We start from the raw sequence: 19,500 nt of genomic DNA, 5'->3' as shown, positions 1-19,500 counted from the left end.
AGCCACTCAGAAAGCATAGCTGACCTGTTTCCTACCCAGATGTTCTTTGACTGTCAAGAAAACATTAACTTATCTGGAAGGCTTAAGAAAAACAGCAAGATCTGTGAAGAATGACCAATGGACAACAGCAGAAGCTAGTAAAAGGCAATACAGTCCAAAACACAAGCTCAACCTGACAGTCCAATTACCCTAAAGAAATAACCTTCTAAATGAAAAAACGATTTGAAAATTTGAAGCCCCTTACTACAAGGCCTGCAAAGGCACTGAGAAGGCACAACAGCATGTTTGTAACAGACGCTCCACTAGTCAAGAATCCTGCTGACACAGGCTTAAGGACCCCCTGGCCCCCCCATCCCCATTCCCTTGATCTCGTGTCATCTTTTGTGATTGCCTGGCATGAGAAGACCCTCCTTTCATACTCAGTTCTTTCCTAGATTTTAAAGTTTGTGAATTGTCCCAACACAAAACTGTTCTAAAGTCAAATTCATAGACTTGGAGGATCAACATCTGAGCCACAAGACCTCAGTGCCGTTTAAGTGGTGTAGCTGAAGACCTCAAACCCACTTCAAAGATGTTAGATCTGAGTCTTGAAAGAAAGTTCTTATCTTCAACTAGGAGCACTCAGATTTTAGACTCAGCCTACCCCACAGCCAGGTATTCTGACTGGGACTCTTATCTGATGCATTAGTCTTAAAAGTCTGCTCCAAGAAAGAATCCGTGTAACTGCATCCTTTTATTTTCTGTTTGAAAGCATGAATGCAATACCCAAATTCCCCTTACCAAGTAAGTCAGTAGGTGTGTCTGCCTAAAACAATTTTCAAACTGATCCTCCTTTCTCTCTCTTTTCTGGCTGCACTAATGGAAAATTCCCAGTACCACTTAAAAAAAAAGAAAAAAAAGAAAAAAAAAAAAAGAAAAAAAAAAAAGAAAAGGTATATGCACACCTACTAGAGAAAATACAGATGAATGTGAAGCTTCCATCTGATGAGGTGATGAGGAACATACAGAAACATAAGGGCTGTCTAGTTGGAAGTTGGGAATTCAAAAGCAATAAGGGCAAAGAGTTTTAAACCTTCTGTTTCTGAATACCGGAACAGAAGAGTATGTTTGCACATACCATTCAATAGCTTTACTGTTTTCAGTGGTTCTTCAGATTGGTGAAAGCGGCACTATCAAGGAAGAAATTAATTTCTTCTTCATTTTCAATCAACATTAGTATCACAGTAATAATCCAAAGCTTCAACATGACAAAGATGAATTCATCTAGGATTGCTTCTGAAAGTGTTAGTAGTCAAAAAACAGTGAAATCCAAGCCCTTATATTAAAAAAAACAGTGACAGAAAAGAGTATGATGACCCTCAGGGGGTAAAAAAACCCAACAGGATTTTCAACCTATATTAAGCACAGAGAGGTAAACTTCTGAGTCATTCACATGCTATTTAGGGTCACAGCACAGATTTGTTGAGGATCTCCACATGATAAATAAATGCAAGGCTCAGTAAGTTAGCTCTGTCAAACAGATCTTTTTCTTCTTTACTGGAGTGACTGAAGGAGGTCACAAGTGAAAAAGCAACAGGAATAAGATTTTGTATTTTCTTGGCTCAAATGATAAAAACATAAACCACAATACAATGTGTACAACTTCAGATTTCAAGGAAAACTCCTTCAAGCTCAACAGCAGCTAGCAGCTTGTCTCTATTTGCCGTCACTCTAGATCAGAAGAGCCCACATGCTTTTTTTTTTTTTTTTTACTTTTTTCCATTTTTTTTTTTTTTTTTTTTTTCTTTCCTGCCCCTTTCAGTTACACTTGAGCTCTTTGACTGAAAAGGTCTGGAACAGATTAAAAGTCCGACCACAAAATAAAGAGCCTTGGCATGTACTCAAGCCTGTCTGGGATACACATACACAGTGGGCCCAAAAAGGGAAGCTATGCAGCAAGAAACCCTTATGCAGTCTTTTGGACATTTCTAACTTGTTTCAGTTTAACTGCACAGCATCAACATTCGATGGAGTTTCAGTATGTACAAGACAAGTTGCTTTTGCCCTTACAGTTAGACCATACTATTTACAGGAGTGCAAAATAGTTCTGAGAAACAAGATTCATCTCATTCAAAACCTCTGTCAATTAAAGCCTTTTCCACACTCCTTTTTAATTCCAGCTCATCATTGGAAACTATAAAGTAATACAAAGAAAAGAAAAATACACACCCTGCAAGATTACTTAAGTAAATATAATTGACTTGCCTCTTTTAACTGCAAAAGGCAACACTGATTTTCAAAATGACTGCTTCCTTTTCAGCCTTATTCACATATTAAGTAATTATGAAGTTGCAAATTACCCACACACTGCTCTTACAACAGGCAAACAGGTCTGCAACTCTGGCTGGTGTTAAAGCCAGCATGGACATTTGCCAAAGCTGACAACCTTCAATACACGCCCCACCTTTAGGCTCAAGTTGCACAGTGGTTCAACCTGTCTACAAACTGGTGAGCAGTTCATAAACAAAGTGTGACAATCTGGTGTTCTCCATAAGAGCAAACGGATGTTTAAAGTAAGCACTCAAGCCCACACAACAAAAAAGCTAAAATTTCTAACAGCCATTTCGGAAAAACAAAACAGAACAGCGAGGAGTTTTGCAGCTCTGTGTTTATATGGCATTCATGGAGTTAATGCCTCTCCCAAAAGGGGCCCACAGTTGTTGTTAGGTCAACCCCTGTAAAGCTTCAAAGGCTTTGTATCCCCTCAGCCTGACCTACTCAGTGATCTGCACACTGTTTTCATTTAGTTGCACCGAGTCCAAAACTAAAGCCTGAAAACCACAATGATCTCTTCTTTTTTTTTTTTACCCCTACTGTTTTTTCCATGGCTCTGGAAAAATAACCAAAATCCAAAGGAGTTGAAAATAGTAAGTTATCGGGAAAACAAATCAAGGGCAAATGAATACAGCTAATAACACTCACACACACAAGTCATGGCTTTATACAAAAATTAAAGTTGTAGTACCACCTTAAATGCATCAGAACAATCACTTGGACAATCTGAGAATCTAGTTCAGAGTCTGTTAGTATTACATGCTATTGCTATTCATAGTCATCAGTGCCAATATTTTATCAAAATGTTTGCAGCTCTGCTCTTCATATAGATCAAAAACATTACAAAAAATGAGGTATCAATTCTATTTTGTTGAATTTTTACATCTAGACCTTGTGATCCCTAATTTAAGTTACTATTACTAGTTCCAATATTACAGTCTTTACCCCACAAAAAGATGATTAAAATAGAAACAGCAAAACTAGTAATTTCTCTCCATATTGTTTAAAACAGAAAGTTTTGTCATGATCATCACTGTGACAAGCTGGAATTATAAGCTGGTATATGTTTCAAGTGTATTTGAACAGCATAAATTATTATTTGACAATGCCCTCTTTAAGATAGCGCAAAGGAAAGCAAATATTTGTTTAGGAGTTAAAAGATTTTTCTGCGGTAAAGTTTTGCAATTTTAAAGGGAAGAGTGAGCTTGGCTGAAACTGTCTCTAGGTAAGTAATTTCTGAATGCCACCAATTTTGGGAACTGTATGGATCATATGGCAAAACACCAATCCCTAGAATTAGATACTTTGGTGACATAGACTCCTAAAGGGTATATGTTATCCTTTAAATCTTTTTTTTTTTTTTTAATAATGATTTAAATAAGATCTGTATAATTAAAATATATTTTAATCGTACTATAAAAAGTTTTCAAAATATGCCTGCAAAATTAAAGCTGAGTGAACTGAAGCAGATCAAAAATTCTGAAGTGAGATGAACTTTTACCAAAGCGTGGGTCAAGCCTTGGGTCTAGCCAAGATGTGGTCTTGTTCTTATGGTTTATGTAGTAAATTTCTCCATCCTGGGTCATAGCTTGTTCCCATCCATCGGGGAGTGGGCCTGCAATATAGAAGGAAGGAGTTGATGGCGGGCTCTTGTTTGCTCCAGCTGAAATTGATCTAAAAAAAATTCCAACATTTTACATATATAACAGTACATGAAACAGAAGAGTTTCAAGCTCGTCTAACATTTCTGGGATAAGGGCAAAGAAGTGGTGGGTGGAAAATCAAAGAACAGAAAACACTTCTATCATTTTGATTTAGGATTTGGAGTTTAATTTTATAACTCATTTGCATCCTTTCATATGCTTTTGACACTCCCTTTTGCTATAGCATTACAGTACAAAACCAGCAATAAGTCAAGCCTGCCAGAATGAAACCAGCATAAGCACCAGGAAAAAGAACAAGCATAGAGATATTCTACCTCTCATGGGAAAGCTCATTTACTGATTAAGGCCCAGCAGCAGCAACAAGGTAACACTGATGAGAACCTGAATTATTCCTCTACCTTTAACAAACAATTAAAAAAAAAAAAGTGTCAAAACCGATTTTCTGTTTACCTCACACCATAACTTTCTGTGAAAGCATTAAAGGCTTAAGCAAGCAAAAACACAAACCTGAAGCACAGGAGGCAAACAAGCAATGAAAAAGCAGAGCTAAGAAAACACCAGGAGCAGACACAGAGACACAGTGCTATGCACAGCAGTGCTACACCTCTACAAGCAGGAAGGCACAGGCAGGGAAACCTGCATTGAGGAAACACTAAAAGGGAGGCAGGTGATGGTGTTCTGGAGCCCATAGCTAATGTCTGAACAGTCTTGAGGTGTGTTACCCTTATGCTCCAAACAGCAGCTTTCAAGAAACCACCTTTCATCATTATACAGTTCAGAAATCACTCATTCCCATCTCCATATGATCATGTACATTCATCTGTATTCTGCTTAGACTGAAAACTACTCTTAAAGTTATACTCATCTCATCTTATTTGGCATTTATAAACGTATGGTTTCGAATACTTATACCCCCATAGATACAGACTTTTACAAATATCTAAATTAGATACAGGAATACCCTGCTTGTATTTCTTTAGATTTAAGTACAATCCTAAGGTGATACATCAGAAGATCCATTACAAATGTGAAGAACGTAAAAGAAATTAGAACAGGACCTGCTGCAGGAAGCCATCCTATCTCAACCTTTTTTTCCACTCTTCTTCAGTGTAATACAGTAATACACTAGCAAAAGCGACCTGGCTGTTGGACTAACAGACTATCCTGTATAATGTAAATTACATTAGGTATGCACATACATCACAATTTCACACATGAGATTCAGATACACACACAAAAATATGTTGTGTGTGTATCTGATAAATGCCTAAGTGCCTGAACTACATTAGCTCTTTGCTTGTCATTTCGTCCTAAAGTCACGCTCCTGTTGAAGAATTCATCGTCTAACGCTGGGTGGTGGGGTGGGGTGATAAATTTGTTTATTTAATCTCAAAAGATGTAAAACCATCAGTTGATTGCATTCCAGTAATATCCCAAGGCATGACCTAGACAAGAATTTCTTACTCTGGTCTTGCAAATCCACTGCAAACTACATTTCTAATTTAAACTCTTTCACTTTGGCTCTGGAAACTATGCCTTTCTCTAGGAACCTCACCACTCCACCATTAGAGATACAGCTTTTTGAGCGAGGAAAAACAGTATCTAACCATTGGGCATTTTCTTCCCACCCTAACACTCACAAGCTTTAAATGTTGCACACAAGTCACAAGAGTACTTCAGCTTTTACCAGAGGCTTATGAATAGAGCAGGCAAGAGTGACAACACTGCAAAATGTTCATAAATCCTAATACATTCACAGTACAACAGCACTTCAATGCGGAATTGAAAGATCAACTGCAAAGAACCCTCTACTTTGTTAACCATACCCAAAGACCAGCCAGCTAATCAGTGAGATGCCATTTTATAAAACTGGGGCACAGGGACACAGTGACAAGCCCCACATCATCCCAGTGCAGAAGCCAGTGAAGAACCAACAATGTTCCCTGACCGCTAAGCCAACACACTGGTCGTGTGGGCAGATCTTCTTGCTACCATTCCCCTCAGAGTCCTTCTAAGCCACATATCCCTTGGAGATGAAACTCAGCAAGAAATTCTCTTTTGAACTGCAAAGCCAAAAAATGCAGCTGGCTCTAGGAAAAACAAAACTAGCCTTGGGGTGGCAGTCCTGCTGAACACTGAGTAAAGTATATACTGGTCCAGCATGTCCCTTTATAGTAAATGAGAACAAAATGCCTTTGAAGCAGGATGTCAGGAGCTGATCAGTCCACCTACTTGGTGGAACAATACTGCTTATGAGATTCAGTGATCTAATGAGTACTAGCTTACCAGAAGATTCTCTTTCTAAATAAAATGCACAGCTGTGGACAAGATAGGAAAGATCTGTCTGCTCACCTGGTTGTCACAGTAGGAAGTCTTCCTTGCTAAGTGCCATCAACAGCTGCAGAAACAGAACTTTTTTCTCTAAAAACTTTTGGCATTAATCATGATGTTGCTTTCTTCTTTGGCCAGTAAACTGCTCTCCTGTTTCTGCTGTCATCTCTACATGTTGAAATGTGCAAAAACTGATTAGTACTGCTTTCTGTAATTCCTATTCTGTTTTGTGAGCAGTTGTGAAACCAGAAGACTGTCAAGTCTGATTTTGTAACTGGCTGCTGACAAACTTTGTGTTAGAGGCAAGTAACAGAGGAAAAATGGAAAACCATGGTGAAGAATATCAGATGCATTCAACTCAGAGCATCTAGAAAAATTCCTGTGCAATTACATGTCCCTTTTCCTTCAAAAGGCGGCTGAATAGGGACAGAACTTCCAGTACTAGTTTATAAGTGATTTAACTTATCTAAGTTCTATATTACTGCTCTTCAGACCTTCTCATTAAAATTTCCAGTTACTGCAGCCCATGTTGTACAAAACCAGTCATGCTGGGTCTAACCGAAAGTCCATTTAGCCCAAGCACCTAGCCTGGGGTGATGGACGGATCTTACTGCTGCAAGTAGTCTGTTTAGTGACTGTCACATTCTATAAACTTCAAAATAAAGCACTGAATACACACAGAGACCCCAAAAGTATAGTGGTTATGAATAGTCACTTGGCCTCCAAGTACCTCAGGTGATTTCTAGAGCCAGATTCTGTCTACTCTAGGTGGCAAAGGATCTCTCTTTCACGTACTTTTCCAGTCTTCTCTTGAACTTCTGTAGACGTTTAGCACCAACAATATAATGTCCCTGTGGCATGGTCTCCTACTAGTCCTGTTTGGTGCCTCCTAGGTCAACTGAACACAATCACAACCATAAGCTTACAATTCTATGAAATTATGTGCAGAGGGAGAGACAACCCTTCTAGGGAACTCACCATTTACTGTGGTACTTTTAGAGACAAGGTTATCCAAAAATTAGATTTGAATTTCCAAATGTAAGCCATCCTTATAGAACTACTGATAAGGCATACCTCTGTAACTAAATATTTATGTAATAGTGTAACTTAACATAAATACATGTAATTTTAAAATTCTTTGTGCATGTCTCTGGTTTTTTGGTGCATGTCTTCATTTTTGGTGAGTTTTTACTTTATCATACATCATGAAACGCAGATCTTGAACGCAAAGCAGAGCTTGCTGCTGGCAGACAGAAAGCAACAGGAAGAGTAACAAAAGCAAAAATGTAGTAGAGATCCAAGCTATGCTCGGATGCAAAGTAAATCTTGCAAGTCCCTACATTTGCTGATATTTAGTTGTAAAATAAATGTAAATAAAACTGTATTTTAACAAAAGGTTCATGCATATTAGAGAGCACCTGTATCTAGGTATTATAAGAATATGCATGGACAACCTAGGAACTGCAACACCTATGTTCAATAGCAGGAATCATCTTCACCTAATACAAACACTGATCTCCAAGAACCTTCCTGATCATTCTAATAGTTGAAATTTTTTGCTTTAATTGCTGTCACTGTGATTCCAAAGTTTTTTAAAATTATGTCAAAGTCTACAAAATTTACCTAAAGTCCACCTTTATTCTGTCAAATCAGTAAAACTTACAAAAAAGCACTATTACAAAAGGGGCACTCTTTGCAGATGAAGAAAGAAATTAACATTACTGTCATGCAGACACTTAGGAACTCAAGTTTCATAACAGATCATATGTAGTGTTGACTGTACACAAAGCAGAATTTGTAGTAGGACTGGTTGCATAGAAGAGAAATCTGCAACTGAAGTCAGCCAGAATCTAAGAGAAGAGCCAGAACTTGTTTTAGTCATTGGCGTATTCTTCCCTACCCTCTCATCACCCGGGGGTGGGTGGGAAAAAAACCTCAAGAGTTACGAATCAGTGTCCATTTTCCTACCAGCCTTCAAGATGGCACTACAGCCCTACCCTAAGCGGCAACGGAATTACACTGGCTCTGCAAACTTTAACTGGGAAGCCCAATTCAAAACTGCAATGTAAGAGTGAAAACAAAAAGACAAAGAGAGGTAATCTGCCCCAAAGGTAATTATCTAATGTCTATGTGCAAGGAGAAGAGGCTAAAGTAAGCAGTGCTGTCAAGCATGATTCAGGCAGTAAAAGTATCTGAAGAATGGAAGTTTATAAGTACAAGTATTATCCCATCTTTGCTACATCAACTGTAATTGTACAGGAAACAGGCACTGTTTACTTTCAAATTTATAACTTTACCTCAGTAAGAAATTTATAGGAGGGGCTCCTCAGAAGAACAACATACCAATATTACTTTTTTTTTTAAATCAAGACAGAAGAACATGCTTTCTCCTGTGATAACTTTCTGGGGAAAATGGTTAGTAACACATACACACACAAATCTGAACAGTCAAGACTAATTTTTATATACATGTTGCCTATTTCTAAGTAACAGGCTCATTTTCTTCCATTATTGATGTGAAGGTGCAATCCTATTTCACAGGAGATTAACCAACAAATACCATCTAAAAAAGCACTATGTTTCTCTGCATACATATGGCCAAAACCATTTTAATGTAATGAGCTATGTTCAGCAAGACTAAGACAGAAAATATCAAAGAACCAAAACAAGCAGGAAAAAAATTCCTCACTTTCCACATACTGATGCCCCCCACTAACTAACACTCACAAAATAGTTCATTCAGAAAATCATGCCAGGAACATATGAAGTTGGTTCAGATGCCCATTAATTTCCTTAAAGAAACATAATTTACAGCAAGATACCTGGATTCTTATCCAGACTTAGCTGCCTCAAGAAGTGGGATTTCCTAAGAAAAACAACATAAAAATCTTAACCTCATGCTAAACTACATCTTCCCTGTTTTTATTTTAAACATCTTTTGACTTGCCTTCACCCTTACCACACGTTCTAGTTTTGCTTTCTTCTCATTTTCCCTGAGCTCCACTTACCCTATTTATCCAGAAAAGACAACACGTTTATGTTCAATATGCAGAGCAGCTTTCTGAGTTCTGTTCTGTCTCTCCTTCTTCTGTTTGTTTTCCTGTTGTTAATTCTAGCTAATTGCTAGAATTCTAATTCTGGCTAAATAGCTAACGCTTCTAATGGCTTTCAAGACAGCTCCTAACAATCTTCTCTCTAATATTTTATTACAGTGACTTTACTCACAAGCTCCTGTAGCAGTCTGTAATTAAATATACTAGAACCTGGACAGTAACTTCTGATTAAGAATACAATTAATAAGCGCTACACACAGATGAATCATACAGAAAGGAAAGCATTCTCCCTTGTGGCATTGTGGACATTTTTTTGCAATGCAGTGACCTCCAGCTGCCACAATACTTACACTTGGTTTTCCCAGTATCTTTCATGAAAGGCTCTCAAAGCACTAGGGCATGTTTCACTGCCAGCAATATTTCATAACAGGAAACTTCTGTCTTAACGGTCTCAACTTTATTTCCCAGTTCTTGAAGATGAACATCCAAATTAGAACATTAAGTAGTCTTATATTTATGACGTTAGCACTTGGATTTAAGTTCCACTGTGCTGAAGTGGTACATAGTTACTTGATTTTTCCACTTCTCTCAGAGATTCTTTACAAGGCCACCAAGGAAGCACAAGTTACCATGAACTTGTTAGTAATAAGTAACAGAACCAGATACGAGTAATATTAGTATTACAGATATTAGTAAATACAAATACACAGTCATAATTTAAAGTTAGTACATAAAGATTTTCCAAATCTTATATCAGAAACTGAATCATATCCAATAAATGCAGGTTCAGTATTATTTAATTCAAAACAGACTTCTGTTAAATGAAAGTAGGTGCATCCAAAAAGCCAGTTCCAAGGCATACTACCTCAACTGATTTAGGCTTAAAAAAAAGCAATGCCATGTAAACACATAACTCATCATACACAGCAGTTCTGATTTCTTCATGCACTTTATCAAAATCAGAGCACTGGAGAAAAAAAAAAGCTTTGCAAGATTTTCAGCTCACATTCAATATGGTATCACCTGTGAAATTAAAAATAAATGTTCAATGAACTTGTATTCAAAAAGTGCTTTCTCAAGTCACAAGACAACCCACTTAAATGTCTTAACTCTTCTTTATTGCATGAGCAACAGTATATTCAGGATCACTTGCTCACGCACACCAGTCAATTACATGTAAATTCTTAATTTTCTTCTAAAAATAATCCTTGTGTACTGATTGCTAGATTCTCTTCTAGATTTTTACCCCTTTATAACTACCCAGTTTTGGTGGGGGTTTTTTGCTAAGGACCCTTGATTTCTTTCTAAGTACATAAAGTGAATCCTACTTCACTATCAATATTTTTTCCTGTTAATTCTTGGCACAACGGAAGGTTTGAGGCGTTATCTTAAAACACAGACTTTATGTCAATATTCAAACAGCAAGTATCTAGTTTTAGCACAAGTGAGATAAGCCAAAAGGCAAGACAGACCAAGGGAATTACTTCCTTTCTCCTGTTCTCTGTTCTTCAGAACTGTCCCTGCAAAAACATGTCTTCTCTATTGCTGCAGGTTTCTTGGGATATATTTACACAACAAAATAATCACAGATATTGTATTTTCACATCGAAGCCTGAAACCTTAATTGCTCTGAATTGTGACTTCCTGAACTTGAACAGGACTCTCATTTGTTTCAGGATAATCCAACCTCTTGGCCCAGCCGGCAAAAACTTTGATTAGCTTCCCCTCTAATACTCATTCATGAACAGCACAGTTTGGTCACGCCTGCTCATCTTTTGGTATTGTCTGCAGCATATGAATTGCAGCATGAAACAAAGCTGTCTAAATGGACAGCAAAAAGCAGCCAGAGAATAACCTTCATGAAATACAGGAATAGCAGACGTACACAAAAAACAATGACACTGTGAGAAAATAAATAAAACATGAACCTCAGCGACAGACAGAAGGTGACAAAGCATAGGGAAGACTGCAGCAGTCAAACTAGCATGGCACCAAATTTATCTGCTTGCTCTCTGCATCATCGGAACAAGAGAGCTCTAAAAACATACAGCTCGTAATATGCAGAATTATAGCAAGAACAAGCACACTTTACTGCTGTCCAGTGATGTCCCCCCACAGGCTAGCTGAAAAAAATTCTGTATTCCATGAAAAGACATCAGACTTTGTCAGCTAGAGGAATAATCATCATGATACAGGACTCTGGAAATGATAGGAAAATAAGAGGAAAATCAAAATTCCTCTGCTTCTAAACAACATTTCCAGGTGTTTCGATGTTCATTCCAGGTGTTCATTTAGGGGAGACAGGAAAAAATGAGATGTTCATAACAAATGAATGGGAGTATACGAAGTCTATAAGTGAGCAAGGGGAGGCAGAAGAACACTGCCAAAGTACTATAGCTTTAATGTAAACTGAAACTCATTTAATGGAAATACTGGTCTTCATCAGTTTAACAGCATTTTCAGTCAGAATAAATTAGCAAAAATTCTGCTTCTTTAAATGTTTGAATTTTCCATTTGAAAAAAATAAAACCACAAACCAAAGAACTACTGGTTACTTTCTGTTGACATCACAAATATTATACGAATTCTCTTACCTCAAGTATCAGCCTCTTGCTTGGCACACCAGGCATCACCAAATTTAAAGTTTAAAACCAGAATAGCTAGAAGGACAACTGTGAGATTTGGACTCCCTTCACCCCAACTAAATTGCTAGTAGTAACTTCATTTGTATGACCTTTTTCATAAATACAAATTTTGCTTACCTGATGCTGAGTTCATGATGTTCTGCTGCACAGAAGGACTGGTGGGAGCTGTAACATTCATCTGGGAAAGCATGGCCTTCCTAGGATCTTGCCATGTTGTTGTTTGATCAATGTGACTAAGACAAAAAAACCCCAAGAGTTAGGACAGTCACGCATTGACAACAATGACCTGCTAGCACAGAAAGTTTAACAAAAGATTAAGCCTGCCAACAACACCTATATTCAAAACCAAGCAAGAACTGTTTGGATTCTTTCCAAGCATCACAGTATGTCAGATTCTCAAACCCTTACTCTGGCTGCCACACTTCCCCAACAAAGAGCTGGAGCCATCAGACCTAGAGCAATGGTGAGACAAGGCTCAACACGAATATCATAATCTAGCTTGTCATACCATAACTAGATGTTGTACCCTTGAACTGAACATTCTCTTCCTTTTCTTGCTGATTAGTTACTTGTACTTTTTAAATGTGAATTCAGAGTCTTTAAAAGCAAGCTAGTTATGTCTGGAATCTCAAGCACAGTGGTATGATGAGTTCATATTCAGTGCCTATGGAGTTGCTATGAACTGACTAGTGAGTAATCATTAGTCTTCCCAAACTTTCTGTGCACAGACCACATCCTCAGATTATTTGATGGACTATTCCCTTCACCACTGAACAATCTCTGCATGGTAATTTAAGTAACCAGTCACATTAGAGCAGTAATATGAAAGTGATGTGCAGCTGCCTTTCAACTTCATGTGAAAAGATGAGGACAGCCAGACTGTCAAGCAACTCAACTAGCCCTCTGCAGAACCTGATTCCAAACATTCGGAAGCTTAGATTTATGAGGTTTGGGGAAAAAAATAAAAATTAAAAAAAAAAAAGGAAAGTACATTCAGCACTGTCATACACAAAGGTATTCAATTCAATGGGAATATAAAAGCTTAATTAATGAATGATTGCTTCACCTTTTGAGTATTTGATTAGCATGTTTTGCTAATTAATAACAAATGCAGGCTATTCATAACAAGCACCAATATTATCTTGATGCCGTCAAGCAACACTGCTCCAAGAAGTACATGTGGACAAAAATGAAACTACTAATACACACTGAGCATTGACAACAAAGCTTGGTATTGATTCATTTAGAATGCGTATCAATTAAAACTCATATTATTATCAAGTGGAATCCAAGGCATTACATGGAATGCCCATTTTCATACTTCTGCAAAACCACATTTAAATCTGCAATATGAATTCTGTTGGTGATCTGAGTTCAAAACTAGGTACTGCCAACTCTCTGCTTTGCACCCACGCCTGTCATTGTGTTTTGTATGTGTCTTGGTGGATCAATGTGTATTGGTACTGAACTATCAATCAGGCTGTAAACTTTCCATCTTTTTGTTGGGATTAAATAATAAATGTGTGGTAACTGTTCCCAATTCACAGCTTCTCTTATTTAAAATATAATCAAGTTTAGGAGCTGGAACTGTATTACTTTAAACATTCTAAAGGGATAAATAATTCAGACCTGTCACTTCAACACTAGCATCTTTGCGGACACTGACACCTTGTCACCCTGCTCTCCACCAATGAGCAAGGAACCTACATAAGCACTACTAGGATGTAATTCATTTGATCAATTGAAGGAACATATTGAAGGTGAGTCCGGCCTATTTTCTCCTTGAAGAGGGGAACCTAAGTTAACTAGGTCAAATACAGTGACATTATAAGAGATGAATCCTACCTTTGGTTTTGTATTTGCATGACCACAGCATCCAAGAGCTCTGGTCATAAATTAAGACCTCATCACAGGTCAAACCGGACAAACAAAACAGAATATAATTTTCTCCCTGCCCTAAGCCACTAATTGGTTGCCTAGAAACTTACTAACAAAACCCCTGACTCCAATTAATAAAAATGTGCTCCACTGAATTATTAAATGTTTTTAACATATTACATGATGTTTAAAAAGTTGGTATTTCCCCCAAAAAATACTGAATTTTGTAACTACTTCGTAATTCCAAACAAATGACAATGAATAGATACAAATTCAGAAGATCATAAAATGGGGCAGTAGTCACCAAAATAAGTACTTAGGTAGAATTATTTATCACATTCTAAACACTGAAGGGACTTTCTGTTATAAGGTAGAAGGTAGTACAAAGTGGTTTTTAAAAGAAGTTTTAAGTTGTGTATATTTTACCATCTCTAAACATGCACACAATTCCATATCAAAGAGTTACAGACACACTGTAGCAGGGTCACAAAATAGGCAGGAATGCTAGCCATACAAAAACATACTAGCAAACAAAGCTCTACTTTGTCTGCACATGGCAACTACTGCCAGTTTTCCCATGTGTACAGGGAACCCCCCAGTTACTACAGCGTTAATTAAACGGTGTCACTGCCATGTTAGTTCCCTCAATACAGCTCACTTGACACAGGTACTATTAAGTACACTGCATCTTTGGTTGCATGTTCTCCAATATTCAGCTCCACTGAGAAACATGCCACATGCAGCAAGACTTCATTTGCTTTTCAGCCTATATATTTATAAAACAGGGCACAACATAGTAAAGGCTGCCCTATACATACTGGACTATCCACAAACCTTCATACTGAAGAACATTTTTTCACTTTTCCACTGGTCAATTTCACAAAGCAACGAAAGCAGGTAAAGATAATACACAGAGGTAAAAACACTGCACAGTAATGCTTCACAGACCATGTGTTTAAATTACAGTACCAGCACGTGCTACTCCCCCAGCCCCCCTCCTTATTTCTGATTTGTTATATTTGCTCAACCCAGTTCTGAGAACAATAAGAACCAGGAAAATGCCACTGCACTCATGATAACATGCTCATTTATTTCCATTTAACTCCTATAAAAATCCACGTAACACTACAAACTTAGAAAATGTCTACCTAAGGCCACATATTTTATAGCTTTTATTTCCATATGCTATTTGAGTGTAGAGTAAGAAACAGAAGGAAAAAAGTTATCTCACTGCATTACAGAACCATTTTTGCAGTTAACTGTAGAAACACATTGAAACAACATTCACCAGTTTTTCCAAACAAATGTGAATATGGGATAGATGAACAGACTATGGAAGAAGCAATTTTAAAAGTACATCCAATTTTGAGCACAAGGACAGCATTATCGACGCTTCAAGACTGCTTAAGCACACCATGCAAAGTACAGTTAATGTTCATATAGCTGTTACCAGGGATAGCTATTTTAGGCAGCAGCAGCTTCCAACTTTCCCTAGCTGAGTATCACTTCAGAAAAGTCAGCATGGTCCTCACTTGACTGACTAAACTCCAACCAGTAGTCATGGAGCAACAAGCCACAGAAGAAACGTCTCAAAGCAAGCAAGCTGATTACATTAAAATCATACTAATCACAAGGCTCGTTCAATAACGCAAACTTTTCATGCCCTCCCACTCAGCTCTGTGCTTCCGGACCTACACATCCATTTCCCTCATACATTCCCTCAAAACCTCTCTCTTCAACCTCCACCAAACCACAGTCCTTACAGGTATCTCATGTACTCCATATATCCTGAGTTTTTCTATGTTATAGACTAAGAAACCACCCAAAACACATCACAACAGATCAGTTCTTTTCCACAACTTCCAAACCACGGAATACAAGCAGGCAAACCCCCACTTATACGGATGAAATGTCTAAATAAATCCTCAATACTATAGGAAGGAATACAGGTCTTCGCTTTGCTCATATCTGCAGCATGTACACCAGGGGTAACTTACTACAAACACTATGGATTTTTCATTATCAGGTTAAGTATTGGAACAGGACATTCTCCCCATGTAAATATCTTTCCCTCTGTTTTGAACAGTAGCGCAGAAAAGGTCTAAATGGACATAACAAGAACTCTCAACACCAACACTACCTTTCCCTGCACTAAACAGATTTTCTCCATAGTAGCTGCATTACATGACAACTGCCCCAATCCATACATTACCTTCTATTTTACATGACCTAAGCCATATCTTGATAAAGCACTACTGTCAACCTCAAGATTTGTAAAAAATATTATCAAATTATATCGAATCAACAAAACCTATAGACCAGCCATTATATTTAGTGCAAGACTATCAACTAAACTTAAATTCTACCTACTCATGAACTAGAATCGCAGCTCTGTACTGTGTGCACAGAAAAACATGAGTAAATATTCTTGGGATTAAAATCAACATCTCTAGGGCAGTCAAGGAATGCGAGACATCTTACTTCATAGAATAAATTCTCAAATCCAACATCTAGCTATCTGACACATCACATCTATTATTGTTCATTTATATCTAGGTGAAGCAAATCCTTGTTAAATTAGAATAATGTTGTATAAACTAAGGAAATCAACTTAGACTGTACCATAAATTTAACTCTGTGGTAACAGGCATAAGAACAACAAATCTAAAACATCCACAACATGCCAAACATTTGTCAGCAAACTTATGTCCGTCCTGCTATCAAAAAGAGTGACTGTTACAAGCCCCCCCCAAAAAAGCACTTTCAAAGTGCTGTGCATTATGAAGCTGCCTTTTCCCACCCATCCCCAAGTTTTACAGTAATATACAAATTATTTACATATTGACAAGAATAACTTTAAAGAAAAATGCTCTCATTTTATGCACACAAAGCACATTTCTGCAGTTACTAAGAACCAGAATTTCTTACTGAAAGAAAACTTTATTGGCATGAAGCACTATCACATGCCTGAAGATTTGTCAGATTATATTTCTAATCTAATTTTAAAGGATTTGGGGTTTGGGTTGTTTTTGGGGTGTGTGTGTTATTGTTTTGTTTGTTTGTTCGTTTGTTAGTTGGTGGGGGTTTTTAAAGGGTAGCGGAAAAGAAGCAAGGAGATCCAGAGACCTAAAAAACAGTATTCGTTCCTTTTTATTGAAAATAACCTTTAGATGCTAATAGTTAATAAACCAAAACCATTTCTAAAAACAAGAGAACTGATCTGCCTTTCCACAGTGGGATATACCTTCACATTTGTACTCCAGTTGCTGCGCTGAAAAGACATGAACTGTATTACTGAAAGCCATATCAGAAATGAACTAATACACAAAGAACACACAAAAAATTACTTGAATCCTTTGAGAAAGGCTTATCTAAGAGGCCTTGAGTTCTGATACTCCGTAGTATTTATAGCAACTACAGTGTCTCTGTTGGTAGATACTCTTTTCAAGGTATGTTGAGGACTTCATTCATATGACAGAATTCTCAGTCACTACAAAACCATGATTTTTTTCCTCTCTTTTGCCTTTATTAGCATAAAGTCACCTTATATATGGTGCATGTCTGCTACATAGTGAGAACTTTTACAAGAAAGGATCTTCTCAAAAAAGATATTATTAACAGAAGCAGGTCAGAAATTGCCAGATTATTTTACTAAAATGTGCAACAGAAATGTGCCATTAGGAAGAAAAGCAAAAGACAGGGAAGAGATATTTCAATCTTAGGTACCAGATGAACACAGCATATGGAATTTCTGCAGCAGCTAAAAACCTGAAGAGGTCTGACCTAAACATAAAAGAATATAAACAAGGCAGAATAAATCATACATCACTTCTCTTTGCGTTTGGACATGATTCTTCATAAAAGGATATTTCAAAAAAATAGTCACAAAAATTCAGAAATACAAGTTGTTCTTCAGTATAAAAGCATTCTTACTGAAGTGATGCATGTGTTTTACAATGTAGACAAGACTTATGTCTGTGAGAAAATAATTTCCAGTCTCTAGTGAAGTTGAGATGACTAACTTGGATTTTGGTTTTCAGATTTTTGGGACTGTTTTAGGAATTCACTGGAAATCCTGTTTTATTAAAAGCAAAACACAAACACAGACCACTGACCACATCATGCCAGACCTACCAAAACTGCTGACTTGGCACTGTGTACTTTTAGTATTGGGGATGGATAACAAGCAAGTGCACAAATGAAGCTAAACCAAATTATTTTCTAAACATGGTGTGAAATTTCAACTTTTCATTATATCCCAAATGTGAACTGCTCTATCGACAAGCATGTCACCTATGATTCTGTTTACCTTAAATGACTGAGCTGCAGATTTTATTCTTTCATATTTTATCCTTTATCTTCCTAATCAGCTGTTTTTCTTGATCCACACAGTTCATGACTTTCTGAAAGGTTTTCCTTTTTTATTTCTTTTCATCTAAAAGCTTCAAAGATTAGATGGATCATGACCATAGTAAGTCTTTTCATAAATGCCATTACTGAATTACTTTAGAGCTGTCACTAGTACATTTTAGTACATCAGAACTTGACGTTATATACTGTAAGTTAGTTCTCTGGTGGTGCCAAGAGAAACTGAGAATTTCTGCTCTTGAAACTACCATAAATTGCCTTAAAAAAAATCAACTTTAAACTAACCCCTTTGCCAAATCTTATATAAACCTGTCCTGTACATAGGCAGTGCAGGCTACCTGCAAGATTCCCACCCAGCTATCATTCTAGCGGGCAGAGAGAAGAAACCAAAATATCTACTTCTGCAGAGGCCTAATCTGCAGAATCACAAACGTGGTGGTCTGCCTGTAGGGCAGCTGTGAAACTAACAGTATCTACTAATTCAAGAACACAGCTGGATGCAGATTCCTAGGAAGGGTGGCAATACATACAAATACTTGGCAATACAAAGACAGCCAAGATCAGTCTGACACGGCAGATGGGCTAGGGGACCCCACAGGTGAATTTTCCAGAGTTCGGTTTAAGAGATGGGATGAAAGGAAAAGTTTAGAAAAGCAGCAGCCTCGGCATGAACTACTCTGATTGCCACTCTCAAAAACTGTGAGTGTAGCATGCAGAGATTTCTGGGTTACGGCTGCTGATGTTTTCAGGATATTACACACAATGGAGTGGATTCAGCTTTGACCTGAGGGTAGAAGCTGTGACGTTCTTTGTGCACCCTTTTTTCTGCCCTGTTCAGGGGATTTCAAGAATTGGAAAAGATTAAAACATGAAACTAAGTCTTTAGCTATATGGGCCATTTGTAATTAGGTGTTACTGATTTAAAAACAAAGTACATTTCTTTGCAAATAGTGTAACAAAGTTACTGATTTATACCTCAAGTAGCATTAATACATCGAGATGACACAAAACTTCAATTCCAAGCAACAACAGTGAAAAGCCTGAAGTTGAAATGATAGAGCTCTGTTAGCAATTACCTCTACCCCAATTCAGTACTCCATAAACACTTCCCTAAATTTGCATCGCTATTAGACAAGGACACACCTAAAATGGACCAAAATTCTTTAAGGACTTTCGAATTGTCTTGGTAAATAATGAATCCAATAATAGGAAAAGCTGTTGGTCACACAGCAACGAAAATCTCATCGG

The 19,500-nt window shown here is 37.4% G+C and overlaps 1 protein-coding gene across 8 annotated transcripts in view; it reads right to left on the bottom strand.

Moving 5' to 3' along the window:
• The window catches only part of YAP1 (Yes1 associated transcriptional regulator), a 98,728-nt gene that overhangs the window by 32,948 nt on the left and 46,280 nt on the right, over positions 1 to 19,500 (bottom strand). For 4 of the 8 annotated variants that reach the window (XM_055702117.1, XM_055702120.1, XM_055702118.1 and 1 more), the window contains exons 3-4: positions 12,124 to 12,239; positions 3,815 to 3,928 (exon numbers count right to left, since the gene is read on the bottom strand). In XM_055702117.1, coding sequence (XP_055558092.1) covers positions 3,815 to 3,928; positions 12,124 to 12,239 — 230 coding nt within the window. The remainder of the gene's footprint in view (positions 1 to 3,814; positions 3,929 to 12,123; positions 12,240 to 19,500) is intronic. The other 4 variants (XM_055702122.1, XM_055702123.1, XM_055702124.1 and 1 more) reach the window with 1 other exon arrangement.

This window comes from Falco cherrug, chromosome 2, assembly GCF_023634085.1.
Source record: "Falco cherrug isolate bFalChe1 chromosome 2, bFalChe1.pri, whole genome shotgun sequence".
Classification (NCBI taxonomy): Eukaryota; Metazoa; Chordata; class Aves; order Falconiformes; family Falconidae; genus Falco; species Falco cherrug.
Note: the sequence above shows the minus strand (reverse complement) of the source record. Positions and strands in the feature narration are given on the sequence as shown.